The sequence below is a fragment of the Callionymus lyra genome, chromosome 13 (genome assembly GCF_982586985.1).
Source record: "Callionymus lyra chromosome 13, fCalLyr1.hap1.1, whole genome shotgun sequence".
NCBI lineage: Eukaryota > Metazoa > Chordata > Actinopteri > Syngnathiformes > Callionymidae > Callionymus > Callionymus lyra.
The window spans coordinates 2019767-2042801 of record NC_141830.1 but is presented as its reverse complement, the minus strand read 5'-3'; the positions used below and the strand labels follow the sequence as shown (position 1 = coordinate 2042801).

At 45.4% G+C, this 23035-nt stretch overlaps 1 protein-coding gene across 5 annotated transcripts in view; it reads right to left on the bottom strand.

Moving 5' to 3' along the window:
- The window catches only part of utrn (utrophin), a 262181-nt gene that overhangs the window by 59483 nt on the left and 179663 nt on the right, over window positions 1-23035 (bottom strand). For all 5 annotated transcript variants that reach the window (XM_087805312.1, XM_087805309.1, XM_087805311.1 and 2 more), the window contains 4 exons: window positions 19117-19246; window positions 15185-15453; window positions 10304-10450; window positions 3710-3788 (listed from right to left, as the gene is read on the bottom strand). In XM_087805312.1, coding sequence (XP_087661438.1) covers window positions 3710-3788; window positions 10304-10450; window positions 15185-15453; window positions 19117-19246 — 625 coding nt within the window. The remainder of the gene's footprint in view (window positions 1-3709; window positions 3789-10303; window positions 10451-15184; window positions 15454-19116; window positions 19247-23035) is intronic.

Below are 23035 nucleotides of genomic sequence, written 5' to 3'. Positions count from 1 at the left end.
AAAATCCTGAAGACCTAAAGACCTAAAGACCTAAAGACCTGAAGACGTGAAGACCTAAAGACCTGAAGACCTAAAGACCTGAAGACCTAAAGACCTGAAGACCTAAAAACCTAAAAACCTGAAGACCTGAAGACCTAAAGACCTAAAGACCTGAAGACCTGAAGACCTGAAGACCTAAAGACCTGAAGACCTAAAGACCTAAAGACCTAAAGACCTGAAGACCTGAAGACCTGAAAATCCTGAAGACCTAAAGACCTGAAGACGTGAAGACGTGAAGACCTAAAGACCTAAAGACCTAAAGACCTGAAGACCTAAAGACCTAAAGACCTGAAGACCTAAAGACCTGAAGACCTGAAGACCTGAAGACCTAAAGACCTAAAGACCTAAAGACCTGAAGACCTGAAGACCTAAAGACCCTAAAGATCCTAAAGACCTAAAGACCTAAAGACCTAAAGACCTGAACACCTGAAAATCCTGAAGACCTAAAGACGTGAAGACGTGAAGACGTGAAGACCTAAAGACCTGAAGACCTGAAGACCTAAAGACCTAAAGACCTAAAGACCTGAAGACCTGAAGACCTAAAGATCTAAAGACCTAAAGACCTGAAGACCTGAAGACCTGAAGACCTGAAGACCTGAAGACCTAAAGACCTAAAGACCTAAAGACCTGAAGACCTGAAGACCTGAAGACCTGAAGACCTAAAGACCTAAAGACCTAAAGACCTGAAGACGTGAAGACCTAAAGACCTAAAGACCTAAAGACCTAAAGACCTGAAAACGTGAAGACCTAAAGACCTAAAGACCTAAAGACCTGAAGACCTAAAGACCTAAAGACCTAAAGACCTAAAAACCTAAAGACCCGAATGAACCTCAGAAGGTAACTCAGGTGAAGAACACATTGAGATGTTGTTTTGGTGAAGCTTGAACGTTCATGAAACATTTGTTTTTTTAGTGTTGGTTTCCAACCGTCACCGTGAAATAATTATCTGAAAAAGAAAACATTGTTGTCATAGAAACCTGTAAATCTGAGAAGAACGATACAATGTGTTGAAGAACGATTGTGTTGTAACTCAGAACTTCAGGGTCTAAAACTACAAGAAGGTTTTCCACAGTTCAAGTCACAGACACTTGTATTTATTTGAAATAAAATCAAATTCTTGATAACATTTCAGCAGAAAATAACTTCCTGTGTCAGATAAATGTATTTAAGAAACTGTGGCTCAAATCTACTATATTCTAACGTCTTCTTTTACTCACTGAAAACACAAAGGTTGTGTTTTTTAACTGTATTATTGTGTTTCATTTTGTTCATCAATAGTTTTCTGTTTGACACAATGATATGTTTATGCTCTGAATAAAAAACTTTAATGAAAATTTCATAAGAATAAACTGAAATCATTAAATGATGTCACTTATTTGGTAAAATTTACACATAAAATTAGACAAAACTGTCAGAATTCACAGTAAAATCAGACAAAAATCCATGAAAGGAATCGACTTCTGCTCACTTGAGCTTCAGACCGTGAGCGAGAGACGTTTGTGCCACGAGCTGCAAACTAACTCCATATTTCTCTGGTCTCATCATATGTTGAAAAGTAACAAACTACATTCGACTTGTAGAAGTAACGACTTATGAACAGTGAACGTGAGGCGATGGATCTCCTTCAACACCAGACGTTGATGAAGTCGCTGTAAGCGGTGAGTCGTCTCACACGAGTCAGAAGATGCTGGAGATATTGCTCTGGAGAGGAGTCGGAGCAGGATCTTGATTCATCTCCTCCCTCCTCCTCCCCCCGACACACTCTCTCGCAGAGATAGAGACGTGAAGAGACAGTAAGAGAAGAAGATAAAGTGAGATTGGAAGATTTCGCTGGACGGAGAGGACGGGATGAGAAACAGAACTTTATTGATCTCTGAGGGAATATTAGGCTGAGAGAGTAACGAGAGCGTGATGGACGAGACGTGTCGGACGCTTCAGGAAGATGAAGCACAGCAGTGTCTGCCCTACAAGTGGTCCAGTATCTCTGAACATAACATGTGGAGTCTAAGCTGTGATCCGTACAAGTGGTCCATTATCTCTGAACGCAAAACATGGAGTCTGAGCACTGAACCCTACAAGTGGTCCAGTACCTCTGAACGTAACACGTGCAGTCTGAGCTCTGATCCCTACAATCGGTCCAGTATCTCTGAACGTAACATGTGGAGTCTGAGCTCTGAACCCTACAAGTGGTCCAGTACCTCTGAACGTAACACGTGGGGTCTGAGCTCTGATCCCTACAAGTGGTCCAGTTTCTCTGAACGTAACACGTGGGGTCTGAGCTCTGATCCCTACAATGGTTCAGTATCTCCGAACGTAACACGTGGAGTCTGAGCTCTGATCCCTACAATCGGTCCAGTATCTCTGAACGTAACATGTGGAGTCTGAGCTCTGAACCCTACAAGTGGTCCAGTATCTCTGAACGTAACACGTGGAGTCTGAGCTCTGATCCCTACAAGTGGTCCAGTACCTCTGAACGTAACACGTGGGGTCTGAGCACTGAACCCTACAAGTGGTCCAGTATCTCCGAACGTAACATGTGGGGTCTGAGCTCTGAACCCTACAAGTGGTCCAGTACCTCTGAACGTAACATGTGGGGTCTGAGCTCTGATCCCTACAAGTGGTCCAGTATCTCTGAACATAACACGTGGAGTCTGAGCTCTGAACCCTAAAAGTGGTCCAGTACCTCTGAACGTAACACGTGGAGTCTGAGCACTGATCCCTACAAGTGGTCCAGTACCTCTGAACGTAACACGTGGAGTCTGAGCTCTGAACCCTACAAGTGGTCCAGTATCTCTGAACGTAACACGTGGGGTCTGAGACGCTAATGGACGCATGATGTGGAGATGATGGTAGAGATGATGTGGAGATGATGGTAGAGATGATGGTAGAGATGATGTGGAGATGATGGTGGAGATGATGGTAGAGATGATGGTAGAGATGGAGAGCGACATCAGCTGCTTGGAGGAACGATCCTGCATAAGTCACTTCTCGTCAACTCTCGCTGCTAATGACCACTTTAAGGGAGGAGGCTGTAATTAAGCTTCAGCTGCTCAGTGGAGGCGCGAGTGTCTGCAGAGACATATGGACCTTATGGATGATTATGACGCGCAGCAGAAAACCTGAGGATGAATGATGGAGAGATTCGGTGGCGAACAAAGATACCACTGTTGGAACATCTGAGGACCTGAAGACATGAAGACATAAAGATTGGAAGACATGAAGACATGAAGAACTTAAGAGATGAAGACATGAAGACCTGAAGACCTGAAGGACTTAAGAGATGAAGACCTGAAGACCTGAAGACCTAAAGACCTAAAGACCTAAAGACCTAAAGACCTAAAGACCTAAAGACCTAAAGACCTGAAGACATGAAGACATGAAGACGTCAAGACGTGAAGACGTGAAGACGTGAAGACAAGAAGACGTGAAGACCTAAAGACCTAAAGACCTGAAGACCTGAAGACCTGAAGACCTGAAGACCTAAAGACCTAAAGACCTAAAGACCTAAAGACCTGAAGACCTAAAGACCTGAAGACCTGAAGACCTAAAGACCTAAAGACCTGAAGACCTAAAGACCTAAAGACCTGAAGACCTAAAGACCTAAAGACCTGAAGACCTAAAGACCTAAAGACCTGAAGACATCAAGACGTGAAGACATGAAGACACTTACTTGAAAGAAAATGTTGAGAAGACGGGCCAAAGTCTCGATGAGCTTCCTGAAGGAGCTTCAGTCTGTCTTCTACTGCGACCTGCAAGATCAGGAGAGACACGAGTCAGAGGAGGAGACACGAGTCAGAGGAGGAGACACGAGTCAGAGACACCAGTCAGAGACACCAGTCAGAGACACCAGTCATGCTTGACCTGAAATTCCATTTCCATGCAAATCAGTCAGAAGTGATTTGAGAACATTTGAGCTTCTGCTCACAATATATCAATAACCAGAGAATCTCTCTGTTTGTATCTATTGTTGACTCTTTAGAAACTCATACTCTATATACTCTATTGTATCATCAGTGTGTGTGTGTTGTTGTGATGTGTGACTCTATTGTATCATCAGTGTGTGTGTTGTTGTGATGTGTGACTCTATTGTATCATCAGTGTGTGTGTGTTGTTGTGATGTGTGACTCTATTGTATCATCAGTGTGTGTGTTGTTGTGATGTGTGACTCTATTGTATCATCAGTGTGTGTGTGTTGTTGTGATGTGTGACTCTATTGTATCATCAGTGTGTGTGTTGTTGTGATGTGTGACTCTATTGTATCATCAGTGTGTGTGTGTTGTTGTGATGTGTGACTCTATTGTATCATCAGTGTGTGTGTTGTTGTGATGTGTGACTCTATTGTATCATCAGTGTGTGTGTTGTTGTGATGTGCGACTCTATTGTATCATCAGTGTGTGTGTTGTTGTGATGTGTGACTCTATTGTATCATCAGTGTGTGTTGTTGTGATGTGTGACTCTATTGTATCATCAGTGTGTGTGTGTTGTTGTGATGTGTGACTCTATTGTATCATCAGTGTGTGTGTGTTGTTGTGATGTGTGACTCTATTGTATCATCAGTATGTGTGTTGTTGTTGTGATGTGTGACTCTATTGTATCATCAGTGTGTGTGTGTTGTTGTGATGTGTGACTCTATTGTATCATCAGTGTGTGTGTGTTGTTGTGATGTGTGACTCTATTGTATCATCAGTGTGTGTGTGTTGTTGTGATGTGTGACTCTATTGTGTCATCAGTGTGTGTGTGTTGTTGTGATGTGTGACTCTATTGTATCATCAGTGTGTGTGTTGTTGTGATGTGTGACTCTATTGTATCATCAGTGTGTGTGTTGTTGTGATGTGTGACTCTATTGTATCATCAGTGTGTGTGTGTTGTTGTGATGTGTGACTCTATTGTATCATCAGTGTGTGTGTGTTGTTGTGATGTGTGACTCTATTGTATCATCAGTATGTGTGTTGTTGTTGTGATGTGTGACTCTATTGTATCATCAGTGTGTGTGTGTTGTTGTGATGTGTGACTCTATTGTATCATCAGTGTGTGTGTGTTGTTGTGATGTGTGGCTCTATTGTATCATCAGTGTGTGTGTTGTTGTGATGTGTGACTCTATTGTATCATCAGTGTGTGTGTGTTGTTGTGATGTGTGACTCTATTGTATCATCAGTGTGTGTGTTGTTGTGATGTGTGACTCTATTGTATCATCAGTGTGTGTGTGTTGTTGTGATGTGTGACTCTATTGTATCATCAGTGTGTGTGTTGTTGTGATGTGTGACTCTATTGTATCATCAGTGTTTGTGTGTTGTTGTGATGTGTGACTCTATTGTATCATCAGTGTGTGTGTGTTGTTGTGATGTGTGACTCTATTGTATCATCAGGGTGTGTGTTGTTGTGATGTGTGACTCTATTGTATCAACAGTGTGCGTGTGTTGTTGTGATGTGTGACTCTATTGTATCATCAGTGTGTGTGTTGTTGTGATGTGTGACTCTATTGTATCATCAGTGTGTGTGTTGCTGTGATGTGTGACTCTATTGTATCATCAGTGTGTGTGTGTTGTTGTGATGTGTGACTCTATTGTATCATCAGTGTGTGTGTGTTGTTGTGATGTGTGACTCTATTGTATCGTCAGTGTGTGTGTGTGTTGTTGTGATGTGTGACTCTATTGTATCATCAGTTTGAGTGTGTTGTTGTGATGTGTGACTCTATTGTATCATCAGTGTGTGTGTGTTGTTGTGATGTGTGACACTATTGTATCATCAGTGTGTGTGTGTTGTTGTGATGTGTGACTCTATTGTATCATCAGTGTGTGTGTTGTTGTGATGTGTGACTCTATTGTATCAACAGTGTGTGTGTGTTGTTGTGATGTGTGACTCTATTGTATCATCAGTGTGTGTGTTGTTGTGATGTGTGACTCTATTGTATCATCAGTGTGTGTGTGTTGTTGTGATGTGTGACTCTATTGTATCATCAGTGTGTGTGTTGTTGTGATGTGTGACTCTATTGTATCATCAGTGTGTGTGTGTTGTTGTGATGTGTGACTCTATTGTATCATCAGTGTGTGTGTTGTTGTGATGTGTGACTCTATTGTATCATCAGTGTGTGTTGTTGTGATGTGTGACTCTATTGTATCATCAGTGTGTGTTGTTGTGATGTGTGACTCTATTGTATCATCAGTGTGTGTTGTTGTGATGTGTGACTCTATTGTATCATCAGTGTGTGTGTGTTGTTGTGATGTGTGACTCTATTGTATCATCAGTGTGTGTGTTGTTGTGATGTGTGACTCTATTGTATCATCAGTGTGTGTGTTGTTGTGATGTGTGACTCTATTGTGTCATCAGTGTGTGTGTGTTGTTGTGATGTGTGACTCTATTGTATCATCAGTGTGTGTGTTGTTGTGATGTGTGACTCTATTGTGTCATCAGTGTGTGTGTGTTGTTGTGATGTGTGACTCTATTGTATCATCAGTGTGTGTGTTGTTGTGATGTGTGACTCTATTGTATCATCAGTGTGTGTGTTGTTGTGATGTGTGACTCTATTGTATCATCAGTGTGTGTGTGTTGTTGTGATGTGTGACTCTATTGTATCATCAGTGTGTGTGTGTTGTTGTGATGTGTGACTCTATTGTATCATCAGTATGTGTGTTGTTGTTGTGATGTGTGACTCTATTGTATCATCAGTGTGTGTGTGTTGTTGTGATGTGTGACTCTATTGTATCATCAGTGTGTGTGTGTTGTTGTGATGTGTGACTCTATTGTATCATCAGTGTGTGTGTGTTGTTGTGATGTGTGACTCTATTGTATCATCAGTGTGTGTGTTGTTGTGATGTGTGACTCTATTGTATCATCAGTGTGTGTGTTGTTGTGATGTGTGACTCTATTGTATCATCAGTGTGTGTGTGTTGTTGTGATTTGTGACTCTATTGTATCAACAGTGTGTGTGTGTTGTTGTGATGTGTGACTCTATTATATCATCAGTGTGTGTGTTGTTGTGATGTGTGACTCTATTGTATCATCAGTGTGTGAGTGTTGTTGTGATGTGTGACTCTATTGTATCATCAGTGTGTGTGTTGTCGTGATGTGTGACTCTATTGTATCATCAGTGTGTGTGTGTTGTTGTGATGTTAGACTCTATTGTATCATCAGTGTGTGTGTTGTTGTGATGTGTGACTCTATTGTATCATCAGTGTGTGAGTGTTGTTGTGATGTGTGACTCTATTGTATCATCAGTGTGTGTGTGTTGTTACTGATGTGTGACTCTATTGTATCATCAGTGTGTGTTTGTACAAAACTCTCTTTTCATTAAAACATTGACATTAGAAAATGATCTTAAGCTCCGCCCACTGAAAACACTTTGTTTTTCTGGAGATTAAATCTTGTTGACCATAACCACACCCACTCTGCTGTGATTGGTCAAGCATGAAGTTTTGTCACCACGCATTGGCAATGGTCTCCACCTCCAAGGGACTTGTTGTATAAACAAAGCGTGATCACAGCTGGAGGAGGAGTGAAGCCATTATTACGTCATCATGGACTCTCGTAACCTCTCGTTCGTCCAGATTTCAGAGCAACTTTATAAAGTAATAATTAAAACATGATGAGTTTCATCAGCTGATCTTCAAGTCTCTCTCTGTAAGTGATGTAGCAACACTTTAAACATTCGTTTCTCCCTCGTTCCTCGAAGAACGTGTCACTGCTCAGAAGGTAAGTAACGTTTAGGTGCTCGAGCCTCAAGGCCAGCATCTTCATCGTCTTCATCTTCATCTTCATCTTCATCTTCATCTTCTTCTCGTCGACAACACGAGGCACCATGTCTGAAGAGCGACTCCTCAGAGGCTGGAGTCGACCTCATTCGTCGTGAGGACGTGAAGATTGAAAACACGAGTCGTGATGAGTCTCCAGACGATGATCCAGAACCAACTGAAGGTCACTCGATAATGACTAGTTAATAACTAGATAATAACTAATTAATAAATATCTATGTCACTTCCTTCACCTTCAACCGTCTTCTTGATGTTTTTGTGTCGTCGGCAAGAATCTAACGCAACTCACACACAACCATCAACAGTGACCTACTTCCACTTCTCGGAGAACCATCTCAAGGTCACACATTTAAACATGTCTCTATGGCGGAACGAACGGATTCATCTTTTTTTAATCAAACGTTCCCTGTGAAAGTTTCCAAAAATCCTTTGTCTGTCTTTGTATTTACTTGTGTAGAAGGTTTTTTATTCCAGTGTGTGAGGACCAGGAGAAGATGGAGAAGAACAGAGACAGTACTGAGGACCAGGAGAAGAACAGGGACAGCACTGAGGACCAGGAGAAGATGGAGAAGAACAGGGACAGCACTGAGGACCGGGAGAAGATGGAGAAGAACAGGGACAGTACTGAGGACCAGGAGAAGAACAGGGACAGTACTGAGGACCAGGAGAAGATGGAGAAGAACAGAGACAGTACTGAGGACCAGGAGAAGATGGAGAAGAACAGGGACAGTACTGAGGACCAGGAGAAGATGGAGAAGAACAGAGACAGTACTGAGGACCAGGAGAAGATGGAGAAGAACAGGGACAGTACTGAGGGCCAGGAGAAGAACATGGACAGCACTGAGGACTAGGAGAAGATGGAGAAGAACAGGGACAGTACTGAGGACCAGGAGAAGATGGAGAAGAACAGGGACAGTACTGAGGGCCAGGAGAAGAACATGGACAGCACTGAGGACCAGGAGAAGATGGAGAAGAACAGGGACAGTACAGAGGACCAGGAGAAGATGGAGAAGAACAGGGACAGCACTGAGGACCAGGAGAAGATGGAGAAGAACAGAGACAGTACTGAGGACCAGGAGAAGAGAGAGAAGAACAGGGACAGCACTGAGGACCAGGATAAGGTGGAGAAGAACAGTGACAGCACTGAGGACCAGGAGAAGATGGAGAGGACCAGGAGAAGATGGAGAAGAACATGGACAGTACTGAGGACCAGGAGAAGAACAGAGACAGCACTGAGGACCAGGAGAAGATGGAGAAGAACGGGACAGCACTGAGGACCAGGAGAAGATGGAGAGGACCAGGAGAAGATGGAAAAGAACAGAGACAGTACTGAGGACCAGGAGAAGTTAGAGAAGAACAGAGACAGTACTGAGGACCAGGAGAAGATGGAGAAGAACGGGACAGTACTGAGGACCAGGAGAAGATGGAGAAGAACAGAGACAGTACTGAGGAACAGGAGAAGATGGAGAAGAACGGGACAGTACTAAGGAGCAGGAGAAGATGGAGAAGAACAGAGACAGTACTGAGGACCAGGAGAAGATGGAGAAGAACGGAACAGTACTGAGGAACAGGAGAAGATGGAGAAGAACGGGACAGTACTGAGGACCAGGAGAAGTTGGAGAAGAACAGAGACAGTACTGAGGACCAGGAAAAGATGGAGAAGAACAGGGACAGTACTGAGGACCAGGAGAAGATGGAGAAGAAAAGGGACAGTACTGAGGACCAGGAGAAGATAGAGAACAACAGGGACAGAACCAGGAGAAGATGGAGAAGAACAGAGACAGTACTGAGGACCAGGAGAAGATGGAGAAGAACAGGGACAGTACTGAGGACCAGGAGAAGATGGAGAAGAACAGAGACAATACTGAGGAACAGGAGAAGATGGAGAAGAACGGGACAGTACTGAGGACCAGGAGAAGATGGAGAAGAACGGGACAGTACTGAGGACCAGGAGAAGAACATGGACAGCACTGAGGACCAGGAGAAGAACATGGACAGCACTGAGGACCAGGAGAAGAACAGGGACAGTACTGAGGACCAGGAGAAGATGGAGAAGAACGGGACAGTACTGAGGACCAGGAGAAGAACATGGACAGCACTGAGGACCAGGAGAAGAACATGGACAGCACTGAGGACCAGGAGAAGAACAGGGACAGTACTGAGGACCAGGAGAAGATAGAGAAGAACGGGACAGTACTGAGGACCAGGAGAAGAACATGGACAGCACTGAGGACCAGGAGAAGATGAAGAACAGAGACAGCACTGAGGACCAGGAGAAGAGAGAGAAGAACAGAGACAGTACTGAGGACCAGGAGAAGATGGAGAAGAACAGGGACAGTACTGAGGACCAGGAGAAGAGAGAGAAGAACAGGGACAGTACTGAGGACCAGGAGAAGAACATGGACAGCACTGAGGACCAGGAGAAGAACAGAGACAGCACTGAGGACCAGGAGAAGATGGAGAAGAACAGGGACAGATATCTGAGTACCAGGGCTCGGACACGCATGAGGATTTACCTGCAGTAGTTTCCACCTCATGTTGAGCTGGTCCAACTGCCTGGACGCCGTGGAGGACAGTTGGATGTCCACAGGGCTCAGGCCGGCACTGAGCTCGTTCACCATCCGGACATCCTGGCGCAGCGGAGACACATCGTCTCTGAAGGCCTGATTAGAAAGTTGTTACAGGTCATGGGTCGTATCTCGATGTGTGCGACACCATCAAGTCATGGGTCGTATCTCGATGTGTGCGACACCATCAGGTCATGGGTCGTATCTCGATGTGTGCGACACCATCAGGTCATGGGTCGTATCTCGATGTGTGCGACACCATCAGGTCATGGGTCGTATCTCGATGTGTGCGACACCACCAGGTCATGGGTCGTATCTCGATGTGTGCGACACCATCGGGTCATGGGTCGTATCTCGATGTGTGCGACACCATCAGGTCATGGGTCGTATCTCGATGTGTGCGACACCATCCGGTCATGGGTCGTATCTCGATGTGTGCGACACCATCAGGTCAAGGGTCGTATCTCGATGTGTGCGACACCATCAGGTCATGGGTCGTATCTCGATGTGTGCGACACCATCAGGTCATGGGTCGCATCTCGATGTGTGCGACACCATCAGGTCATGGGTCGTATCTCGATGTGTGCGACACCATCAGGTCATGGGTCGTACCTCGATGTGTGCGACACCATCAGGTCATGGGTCGTATCTCGATGTGTGCGACACCATCAGGTCATGGTTCGTATCTCGATGTGTGCGACACCATCAGGTCATGGGTCGCATCTCAATGTGTGCGACACCATCAGGTCATGGGTCGTATCTCGATGTGTGCGACACCATCAGGTCATGGGTCGTATCTCGATGTGTGCGACACCATCAGGTCATGGGTCGTATCTCGATGTGTGCGACACCATCAAGTCAAGGGTCGTATCTCGATGTGTGCGACACCATCAGGTCATGGGTCGTATCTCGATGTGTGCGACACCACCAGGTCATGGGTCGTATCTCGATGTGTGCGACACCATCAGGTCATGGGTCGTATCTCGATGTGTGCGACACCATCAGGTCATGGGTCGTATCTCGATGTGTGCGACACCATCAGGTCATGGGTCGTATCTCGATGTGTGCGACACCATCAGGTCATGGGTCGTATCTCGATGTGTGCGACACCATCAGGTCATGGGTCGTATCTCGATGTGTGCGACACCATCAGGTCAAGGGTCGTATCTCGATGTGTGCGACACCATCAGGTCATGGGTCGTATCTCGATGTGTGCGACACCATCAGGTCATGGGTCGTATCTCGATGTGTGCGACACCATCAGGTCATGGGTCGTACCTCGATGTGTGCGACACCATCAGGTCATGGGTCGTATCCCGATGTGTGCGACACCATCAGGTCATGGGTCGTATCTCGATGTGTGCGACACCATCAGGTCATGGGTCGTATCTCGATGTGTGCGACACCATCAGGTCATGGGTCGTATCTCGATGTGTGCGACACCATCGTGTCATGGGTCGTATCTCGATGTGTGCGACACCATCAGGTCATGGGTCGTATCTCGATGTGTGCGACACCATCAGGTCATGGGTCGTATCTCGATGTGTGCGACACCATCAGGTCAAGGGTCGTATCTCGATGTGTGCGACACCATCAGGTCATGGGTCGTATCTCGATGTGTGCGACACCATCAGGTCATGGGTCGTATCTCGATGTGTGCGACACCATCAGGTCATGGGTCGTATCTCGATGTGTGCGACACCATCAAGTCATGGGTCGTATCTCGATGTGTGCGACACCATCAGGTCATGGGTCGTATCTCGATGTGTGCGACACCATCAGGTCATGGGTCGTATCTCGATGTGTGCGACACCATCGGGTCATGGGTCGTATCTCGATGTGTGCGACACCATCAGGTCATGGGTCGTATCTAAATGTGTGCGACACCATCAGGTCATGGGTCGTATCTCGATGTGTGCGACACCATCAAGTCATGGGTCGTATCTCGATGTGTGCGACACCATCAGGTCATGGGTCGTATCTCGATGTGTGCGACACCATCAGGTCATGGGTCGTATCTCGATGTGTGCGACACCATCAGGTCATGGGTCGTATCTCGATGTGTGCGACACCATCAGGTCATGGGTCGTATCTCGACGTGTGCGACACCATCGGGTCATGGGTCGTATCTCGATGTGTGCGACACCATCAGGTCATGGGTCGTATCTCGATGTGTGCGACACCATCGAGTCATGGGTCGTATCTCGAAGTGTGCGACACCATCAGGTCATGGGTCGTATCGCGATGTGTGCGACACCATCGAGTCATGGGTCGTATCTCGATGTGTGCGACACCATCAGGTCATGGGTCGTATCTCGATGTGTGCGACACCATCAGGTCATGGGTCGTATCTCGATGTGTGCGACACCATCGGTCATGGGTCGTATCTCGATGTGTGCGACACCATCAGGTCATGGGTCGTATCTCGATGTGTGCGACACCACCAGGTCATGGGTCGTATCTCGATGTGTGCGACACCATCAGGTCATGGGTCGTATCTCGATGTGTGCGACACCATCAGGTCATGGGTCGTATCTCGATGTGTGCGACACCATCAGGTCATGGGTCGTATCTCGATGTGTGCGACACCATCCAGTCATGGGTCGTATCTCGATGTGTGCGACACCACCAGGTCATGGGTCGTATCTCGATGTGTGCGACACCACCAGGTCATGGGTCGTATCTCAATATGTGCGACACCATCCAGTCATGGGTCGTATCTCGATGTGTGCGACACCATCAGGTCATGGGTCGTATCTCGATGTGTGCGACACCATCAGGTCATGGGTCGTATCTCGATGTGTGCGACACCATCAGGTCATGGGTCGGATCTCGATGTGTGCGACACCATCAGGTCATGGGTCGGATCTCGATGTGTGCGACACCATCAGGTCATGGGTCGTATCTCGATGTGTGCGACACCATCAGGTCATGGGTCGTATCTCGATGTGTGCGACACCATCAGGTCATGGGTCGTATCTCGCTGTGTGCGACACCATCAGGTCATGGGTCGTATCTCGATGTGTGCGACACCATCAGGTCATGGGTCGTATCTCGATGTGTGCGACACCATCAGGTCATGGCTCGTATCTCGATGTGTGCGACACCATCAGGTCATGGGTCGTATCTCGATGTGTGCGACACCATCAGGTCATGGGTCGTATCTAAATGTGTGCGACACCACCAGGTCATGGGTCGGATCGCGATGTGTGCGACACCATCAGGTCATGGGTCGTATCTCGATGTGTGCGACACCATCAGGTCATGGGTTGTATCTCGATGTGTGCGACACCATCGGGTCAAGGGTCATATCTCGATGTGTGCGACACCATCAGGTCATGGGTCGTATCTCGATGTGTGCGACACCATCAGGTCATGGGTCGTATCTAAATGTGTGCGACACCATCGAGTCATGGGTCGTATCTCGATGTGTGCGACACCATCAGGTCATGGGTCGTATCTCGATGTGTGCGACACCATCAGGTCATGGGTCGTATCTCGATGTGTGCGACACCATCAGGTCATGGGTCGTATCTCGATGTGTGCGACACCATCAGGTCAAGGGTCGTATCTCGATGTGTGCGACACCATCAGGTCATGGGTCGTATCTCGATGTGTGCGACACCATCAGGTCACGGGTCGTACCTCGATGTGTGCGACACCATCAGGTCATGGGTCGTATCTCGATGTGTGCGACACCATCAGGTCATGGGTCGTATCTCGATGTGTGCGACACCATCAGGTCATGGGTCGTATCTCGATGTGTGCGACACCATCAGGTCATGGGTCGTATCTCGATGTGTGCGACACCATCGTGTCATGGGTCGTATCTCGATGTGTGCGACACCATCGGGTCATGGGTCGTATCTCGATGTGTGCGACACCATCAGGTCATGGGTCGTATCTAAATGTGTGCGACACCATCAGGTCATGGGTCGTATCTCGATGTGTGCGACACCACCAGGTCATGGGTCGTATCTAAATGTGTGCGACACCATCAGGTCATGGGTCGTATCTCGATGTGTGCGACACCATCAGGTCATGGGTCGTATCTAAATGTGTGCGACACCATCAGGTCATGGGTCGTATCTCGATGTGTGCGACACCATCAGGTCATGGGTCGTATCTAAATGTGTGCGACACCATCAGGTCATGGGTCGTATCTCGTTGTGTGCGACACCATCAAGTCATGGGTCGTATCTCGATGTGTGCGACACCATCAGGTCATGGGTCGTATCTCGATGTGTGCGACACCATCAGGTCATGGGTCGTATCTCGATGTGTGCGACACCATCAGGTCATGGGTCGTATCTCGATGTGTGCGACACCATCAGGTCATGGGTCGGATCTCGATGTGTGCGACACCATCAGGTCATGGGTCGTATCTCGATGTGTGCGACACCACCAGGTCATGGGTCGTATCTCGATGTGTGCGACACCATCAGGTCAAGGGTCGTATCTCGATGTGTGCGACACCATCAGGTCACGGGTCGTATCTCGATGTGTGCGACACCATCAGGTCATGGGTCGTATCTCGATGTGTGCGACACCATCATGTCATGGGTCGTATCTCGATGTGTGCGACACCATCAGGTCATGGGTCGTATCTCGATGTGTGCGACACCATCAGGTCATGGGTCGTATCTCGATGTGTGCGACACCACCAGGTCATGGGTCGTATCTCGATGTGTGCGACACCATCAGGTCATGGGTCGTATCTCGATGTGTGCAACACCATCAGGTCATGGGTCGTATCTCGATGTGTGCGACACCACCAGGTCATGGGTCGTATCTCGATGTCAACGTGTTCATGATCGTGTGGATGCTGACCTGGGTCTTGTCGATGTGGTCCTGCAGGGAGTCGATCAGGAGGTCCCCGACCGGCTGCCAGGAAGCCTTGGCCTCCTCGGCCTGAGTGAGCCGGAGGTCCAGCTGGTCCATGGAGCTCTGCAGCTCCTGGAGTCGATCCAGCGCCTGCTCCACCTGCTCGTGCCAGCCCAGCACGTGACCCTTCAGCCGGTCCCAGCGCTCGCGCACCTCGCCCGTCTGCTTGCGGATCGCTCGAGACAAGACTCGCGCCTTCTCCTCCGGCGTCACATCTGACGGTTGCAGGGAAGACCAGCAGAGAAAACGTTCATTTCAAGGAGACAGTTTATCGACTTCCGTCTCAGAACAGACAGAGTTATCTGTAAATAAAGTTTGCTGTGGATGTTTATTGAAACTACAGCCTTTTGTGTCCCAAACATTCTGGGAAAAAATGATTTGAACCATGTATTTACAGTGCTAGCTTAGCTTGTGGCTAACAGCGCTAGCTATGCTTGAGTCTAACAGTTCCAGCTTAGCTTGTGGTTAACAGTGCTAGCTTAGCTTGTGGCTAACAGCGCTAGCTATGCTTGAGTCTAACAGTGCTAGCTTAGCTTGTGGCTAACAGTGCTAGCTTAGCTTGAGTCTAACAGTTCCAGCTTAGCTTGTGGCTAACAGCGCTAGCTATGCTTGAGTCTAACAGTTCCAGCTTAGCTTGTGGCTAACAGCGCTAGCTTAGCTGGTGGCTAACAGTTCCAGCTTATCCTGTGGTCAACAGCGCTAGCTTAGTTTGTGGCTAACAGTGCTAGCTATGCTTGAGTCTAACAGTTCCAGCTTAGCTTGTGGTTAACAGTGCTAGCTTTGTTTGTGGCTGACAGTGCTAGCTTAGCTTGTGGCTAACAGTTCCAACTTAGCTTGTGGCTAACAGCGCTTGCTTAGCTTGTGGCTAACAGTGCTAGCTTAGCTTGTGGCTAACAGTTCCAGCTTATCTTGTGGTTAACAGTGCTAGCTTAGCTTGTGGCTAACAGTTCCAACTTAGCTTGTGGCTAACAGCGCTTGCTTAGCTTGTAGGCTAACAGTGCTAGCTTAGCTTGTGGCTAACAGTTCCAGCTTATCTTGTGGTTAACAGTGCTAGCTTAGCTTGTGGCTAACAGCGCTTGCTTAGCTTGTGGCTTACAGTGTTAGCTTAGTTTGTAGCTAACAGTGCTAGCTTAGTTTGTGGCTAACAGTTCCAGCTAATCTTGTGGCTAACAGTGTTAGCTTAGTTTGTGGCTAACAGTGCTAGCTTATCTTGTGGCTAACAGTTCCAGCTTATCTTGTGGTTAACAGTGCTAGCTTAGTTTGTGGCTAACAGTTCCAGCTTATCTTGTGGCTAACAGTGTTAGCTTAGTTTGTGGCTAACAGTGCTAGCTTAGCTTGAGTCTAACAGTTCCAGCTTAGCTTGAGTCTAACAGTTCCAGCTTAGCTTGAGTCTAACAGTTCCAGCTTAGCTTGTGGTTAACAGTGCTAGCTTAGCTTGTGGCTAACATTGCTAGCTTAGCTTGTGGCTAACAGTTCCAGCTTATCCTGTGGTCAACAGCGCTAGCTTAGTTTGTGGCTAACAGTGCTAGCTATGCTTGAGTCTAACAGTTCCAGCTTAGCTTGTGGTTAACAGTGCTAGCTTAGTTTGTGATTGACAGTGCTAGCTTAGCTTGTGGCTAACATTGCTAGCTTAGCTTGTGGCTAACAGTTCCAGCTTATCTTGTGGTTAACAGTGCTAGCTTAGCTTGTGGCTAACAGTTCCAGCTTATCTTGTGGCTAACAGTGCTAGCATAGCTTGTGGTTAACAGTTCCAGCTTATCTTGTGGTTAACAGTGCTAGCTTAGTTTGTGGCTGACAGTGCTAGCTTAGCTTGTGGCTAACAGTGTTAGCTTAGTTTGTGGCTAACAGTGCTAGCTTAGCTTGAGTCTAACAGTTCCAGCTTAGGTTGAGTCTAACAGTTCCAGCTTAGCTTGTGGCTAACAGTGCTAGCTTAGCTTGTGGCTAACACCAAACATCTTTTCAATATATTTGACACTTTTAAATGTTGTGAAATAAAGAAACAACATGACGAAGGAAATAGAAAAAACAGTTTTCAAAACTTGAACGAACACGAGGATCGACGGGTAGAAAGACGACGATCGGTGACAGACCTACAGCGATTGACTTTGATACCAGGCCCTCAGATCTCAGCGGATCGAGTGTCTGAAGCGTCGACCTCTGGCTTTTTTCAAACTATTTACACAGACGACGAGGAGCAAAGAGTCGACTCGACGAATAATTATCTGCTGCCTCGGAGGATCGAGGATGAATGTGCGTTTTTAAATTCGCACACTTTGTTGAGCTGATGGATCGTGTAGATTAATCCACGTTCTAAGGATCTGCCGCCGGCTTTGAATCTAACATTTAATACGTTTGTTTAATGCCTCGTTGGCAGAAGGAAGGGCTTCAGACCCCCTGGTGAGCACATGCTGCGCACACACATCTGACACACACCCGACACACATCTGACACACACCAGACACACACCAGGAGACGACACACATCTGACACACACCAGACACACACCCGACACACACCCGACACACACCCGACACACACCCGACACACACCAGACACACACCCGACACACACCCGACACACACCCGACACACACCAGGAGACGACACACATCTGACACACACCCGACACACACCAGGAGACGACACTCATCTGACACACACCAGGAGACGACACACACCTGGAGACGACACACACCAGGAGACGACACACCAGGAGACGACACACATCTGACACACACCCGACACACACCAGGAGACGACACACACCCGACACACACCAGGAGACGACACACACCTGGAGACGACACACACCAGGAGACGACACACCAGGAGACGACACACATCTGACACACACCAGGAGACGACACACACACCCGACACACACCAGGAGACGACACACACCCGACACACATCTGACAAACACCCGACACACACCCGACACACATCTGACACACACCCGACACACGCCAGGAGACGACACACACCCGACACACATCTGACACACACCCAACACACCAGGAGACGACACACACCCGACACACACCAGGAGACGACATACACCCGACACACACCAGGAGACGACACACATCTGACACACACCAGACACACACCAGGAGACGACACACACACCCGACACACACCAGGAGACGACACTCACCCGACACACACCAGGAGACGACACACACCTGACACACACCAGGAGACGACACACTCACCCGACACACACCAGGAGACGACACACACCTGACACACACCAGGAGACGACACACACACCCGACACACACCAGGAGACGACACTCACCCGACACACACCAGGAGACGACACACACCAGGAGACGACACACACCCGACACACACCCGGAGACGACACACACCAGGAGACGACACACACCGGACACACACCAGGAGACGACACACACCAGAAGACGACACACACCCGACACACACCAGAAGACGACACACACCCGACACACACCAGGAGACGACACACACCCGACACACACCAGGAGACGACACACACCCGAAGACGACACACACACAACACACACCAGGAGACGACACACACCAGGAGACGACACACACCCAACACACACACGACACACACCAGGAGACGACACACACCAGGAGACGACACACACCCGACACTCACCAGGAGACGACACACACCAGAAGACGACACACACCTGAAGACGACACACACCTAACACACCAGACACACACCCGGAGACCACACACACACAACACACACCAGGAGATATAGGAAATACAACAACACACCTGTCAAATACAACAACACTCTCGTGAAATACAACAACACACCTGTCAAATACAACTACACACAACGAGGGGACGAACCACCTTAAAGAGGACTCAACGTACCAGCTTTCTGCTGCAGGTTCTTGCGCGGTTCTCCCGGACCCTCGATGGGCTGCTCGGCCAGAAACATCCGGGCCTGATCCAAGGTGCCGGTCACCAGGTGTTCTCGCTCCTGGAGCTCCGATCGCAAAACCTGGAGAGGAAACGAAGACACGTGGTCACGGGGGAGAAGAACGCCTCTTGTTCTCTGGACGACCTTCGACCCCGAACAAGCGTCTGTTGTGGAACCACAGTTCTGAGGACCGAAGCTGAAGGTTCTGGAGCGATGGATCGAGCCTGGTGTGTGTAGATGGTTACGACACCATCTCAGGTCCACCTGAGGTCCACAGGCTTCTCATGTACCAATTTAATTGTTGTATAAAACAAGGACCTCAGGGGAGCTTCATTGCCTACTGGACTGTGTGATTGCTCTGTGAGCGGCTCATGATACTCTGAGGCCCGGAGACGAGAACCTCGATGGAGACGTGAATTAAAGATCAGGTTGATCTTCGTGGGACGAACTCATAATCAACACCTTGAAAACACTGTGATTCCACTGAAACACAGACGAGGAAGTCACCCGTCCAAGAGATGGTTCGCTCCGTTCCAGTGATTAGCTCCAGGCCCACGAGGAGGAAACGAAAAAGCAGGTCGACGGGGAAGGACCTTGAGAGACGGAAACTAAACGAGAGGTGATTGCAGAGGAAGATGGAGGGAGTGGAGAGAAGAGATAAGAGGGAGAGAGAGGACAGAAGGTCCGACTGCTGCAGGGAAGGCAGATCTCCATCAATATTGTGGAATAATATGTGGTGATATCAATAACTGAGGATATCAATAACTGGTGATATCAATAACTGATGATGTCAATATCTGGTGATATCAGTAACTGGTGATATCAATAACTGATGATATCAATAACTGATGATATCAATATCTGGTGATATCAGTAACTGGTGATATCAATAACTGATGATATCAATAACTGATGATATCAATATCTGGTGATATCAGTAACTGGTGATATCAATAACTGATGATATCAATAACTGATGATATCAATAACCGATGATATCAATAACCGATGATATCAATAACCGATGATATCAATAACTGATGATGTCAATAACTGATGATATCAATAACCGGTGATATCAATAACTGATGATATCAATAACTGATGATATCAATAACTGATGTCAATAACCGATGATATCAATAACTGATGATATCAATAACTGATGATATCAATAACAGATGATGTCAATAACTGATGATATCAATAACTGATGATATCAATAACTGATGATATCAATAACTGATGATGTCAATAACTGATGATGTCAATAACCGATGATATCAATAACCGATGATATCAATAACCGATGATATCAATAACTGATGATATCAATAACCGATGATATCAATAACTGATGATATCAATAACTGATGATATCAATAACTGATGATATCAATAACAGATGATATCAATAACCGATCATATCAATAACCGATGATGTCAATAACCGATGATTTCAATAACCGATGATATCAATAACCGATGATGTCAATAACCGATGATGTCAATAACTGATGATATCAATAACCGATGATATCAATAACCGATGATGTCAATAACCGATGATATCAATAACCGATGATATCAATAACCGATGATATCAATAACCGATGATATCAATAACCGATGATGTCAATAACCGATGATATCAATAACCGATGATATCAATAACCGATGATATCAATAACCGATGATGTCAATAACCGATGATATCAATAACTGATGATATCAATAACTGATGATATCAATAACCGGTGATATCAATAACTGATGATATCAATAACCGATGATATCAATAACCGATGACATCAATAACTGATGATGTCAATAACCGATGATATCAATAACTGATGATGTCAATAACTGATGATATCAATAACCGGTGATATCAATAACTGATGATATCAATAACCGGTGATATCAATAACTGATGATATCAATAACCGATGATATCAATAACTGATGATATCAATAACTGATGATATCAATAACTGATGATATCAATAACCGGTGATATCAATAACTGATGATATCAATAACCGATGATATCAATAACCGATGATATCAATAACTGATGATGTCAATAACCGATGATGTCAATAACTGATGATGTCAATAACTGATGATATCAATAACTGATGATATCAATAAGCGATGATATCAATAACTGATGATATCAATAACCGATGATATCAATAACTGTTGATGTCAATAACCGATGATATCAATAACCGATGATATCAATAACCGATGATATCAATAACCGATGATATCAATAACCGATGATATCAATAACTGATGATATCAATAACCGATGATATCAATAACCGATGATATCAATAACTGATGATATCAATAACTGATGATATCAATAACTGATGATATCAATAACAGATGATGTCAATAACTGATGATATCAATAACTGATTATATCAATAACCGATGATATCAATAACAGATGATGTCAATAACGGATGATATCAATAACCGATGATATCAATAACTGATGATATCAATAACCGATGATATCAATAACTGATGATATCAATAACAGATGATATCAATAATCGATGATATCAATAACTGATGATGTCAATAACCGATGATATCAATAACTGATGAAATCAATAACAGATGAAATCAATAACCGATGAAATCAATAAACGATGATATCAATAACCGATGATATCAATAACCGATGAAATCAATAACCGATGAAATCAATAACTGATGATGTCAATAACAGATGAAATCAATAACCGATGAAATCAATAACTGATGATGTCAATAACTGATGATGTCAATAACCGATGATATCAATAACCGATGATATCAATAACTGATGATATCAATAACCGATGATATCAATAACAGATGAAATCAATAACCGATGAAATCAATAACTGATGATGTCAATAACTGATGATGTCAATAACCGATGATATCAATAACCGATGAAATCAATAACTGATGATGTCAATAACTGATGATATCAATAACCGATGAAATCAATAACTGATGATGTCAATAACTGATGATATCAATAACTGATGATATCAATAACAGATGAAATCAATAACCGATGAAATCAATAACTGATGATGTCAATAACTGATGATGTCAATAACCGATGATATCAATAACCGATGATATCAATAACTGATGATATCAATAACCGATGATATCAATAACCGATGATATCAATAACTGATGATATCAATAACTGATGATATCAATAACTGATGATATCAATAACAGATGATGTCAATAACTGATGATATCAATAACTGATTATATCAATAACCGATGATATCAATAACCGATGATATCAATAACTGATGATATCAATAACTGATGATATCAATAACTGATGATATCAATAACTGATGATATCAATAACCGATGATATCAATAACTGATGATGTCAATAACTGATGATGTCAATAACCGATGATATCAATAACCGATGATATCAATAACCGATGATATCAATAACCGATGATATCAATAACTGATGATATCAATAACCGATGATATCAATAACCGATGATATCAATAACTGATGATATCAATAACTGATGATATCAATAACAGATGATGTCAATAACTGATGATATCAATAACTGATTATATCAATAACCGATGATATCAATAACAGATGATGTCAATAACGGATGATATCAATAACCGATGATATCAATAACTGATGATATCAATAACCGATGATATCAATAACTGATGATATCAATAACAGATGATATCAATAATCGATGATATCAATAACTGATGAAATCAATAATCGATGATATCAATAACGGATGATATCAATAACCGATGATATCAATAACCGATGATATCAATAACTGA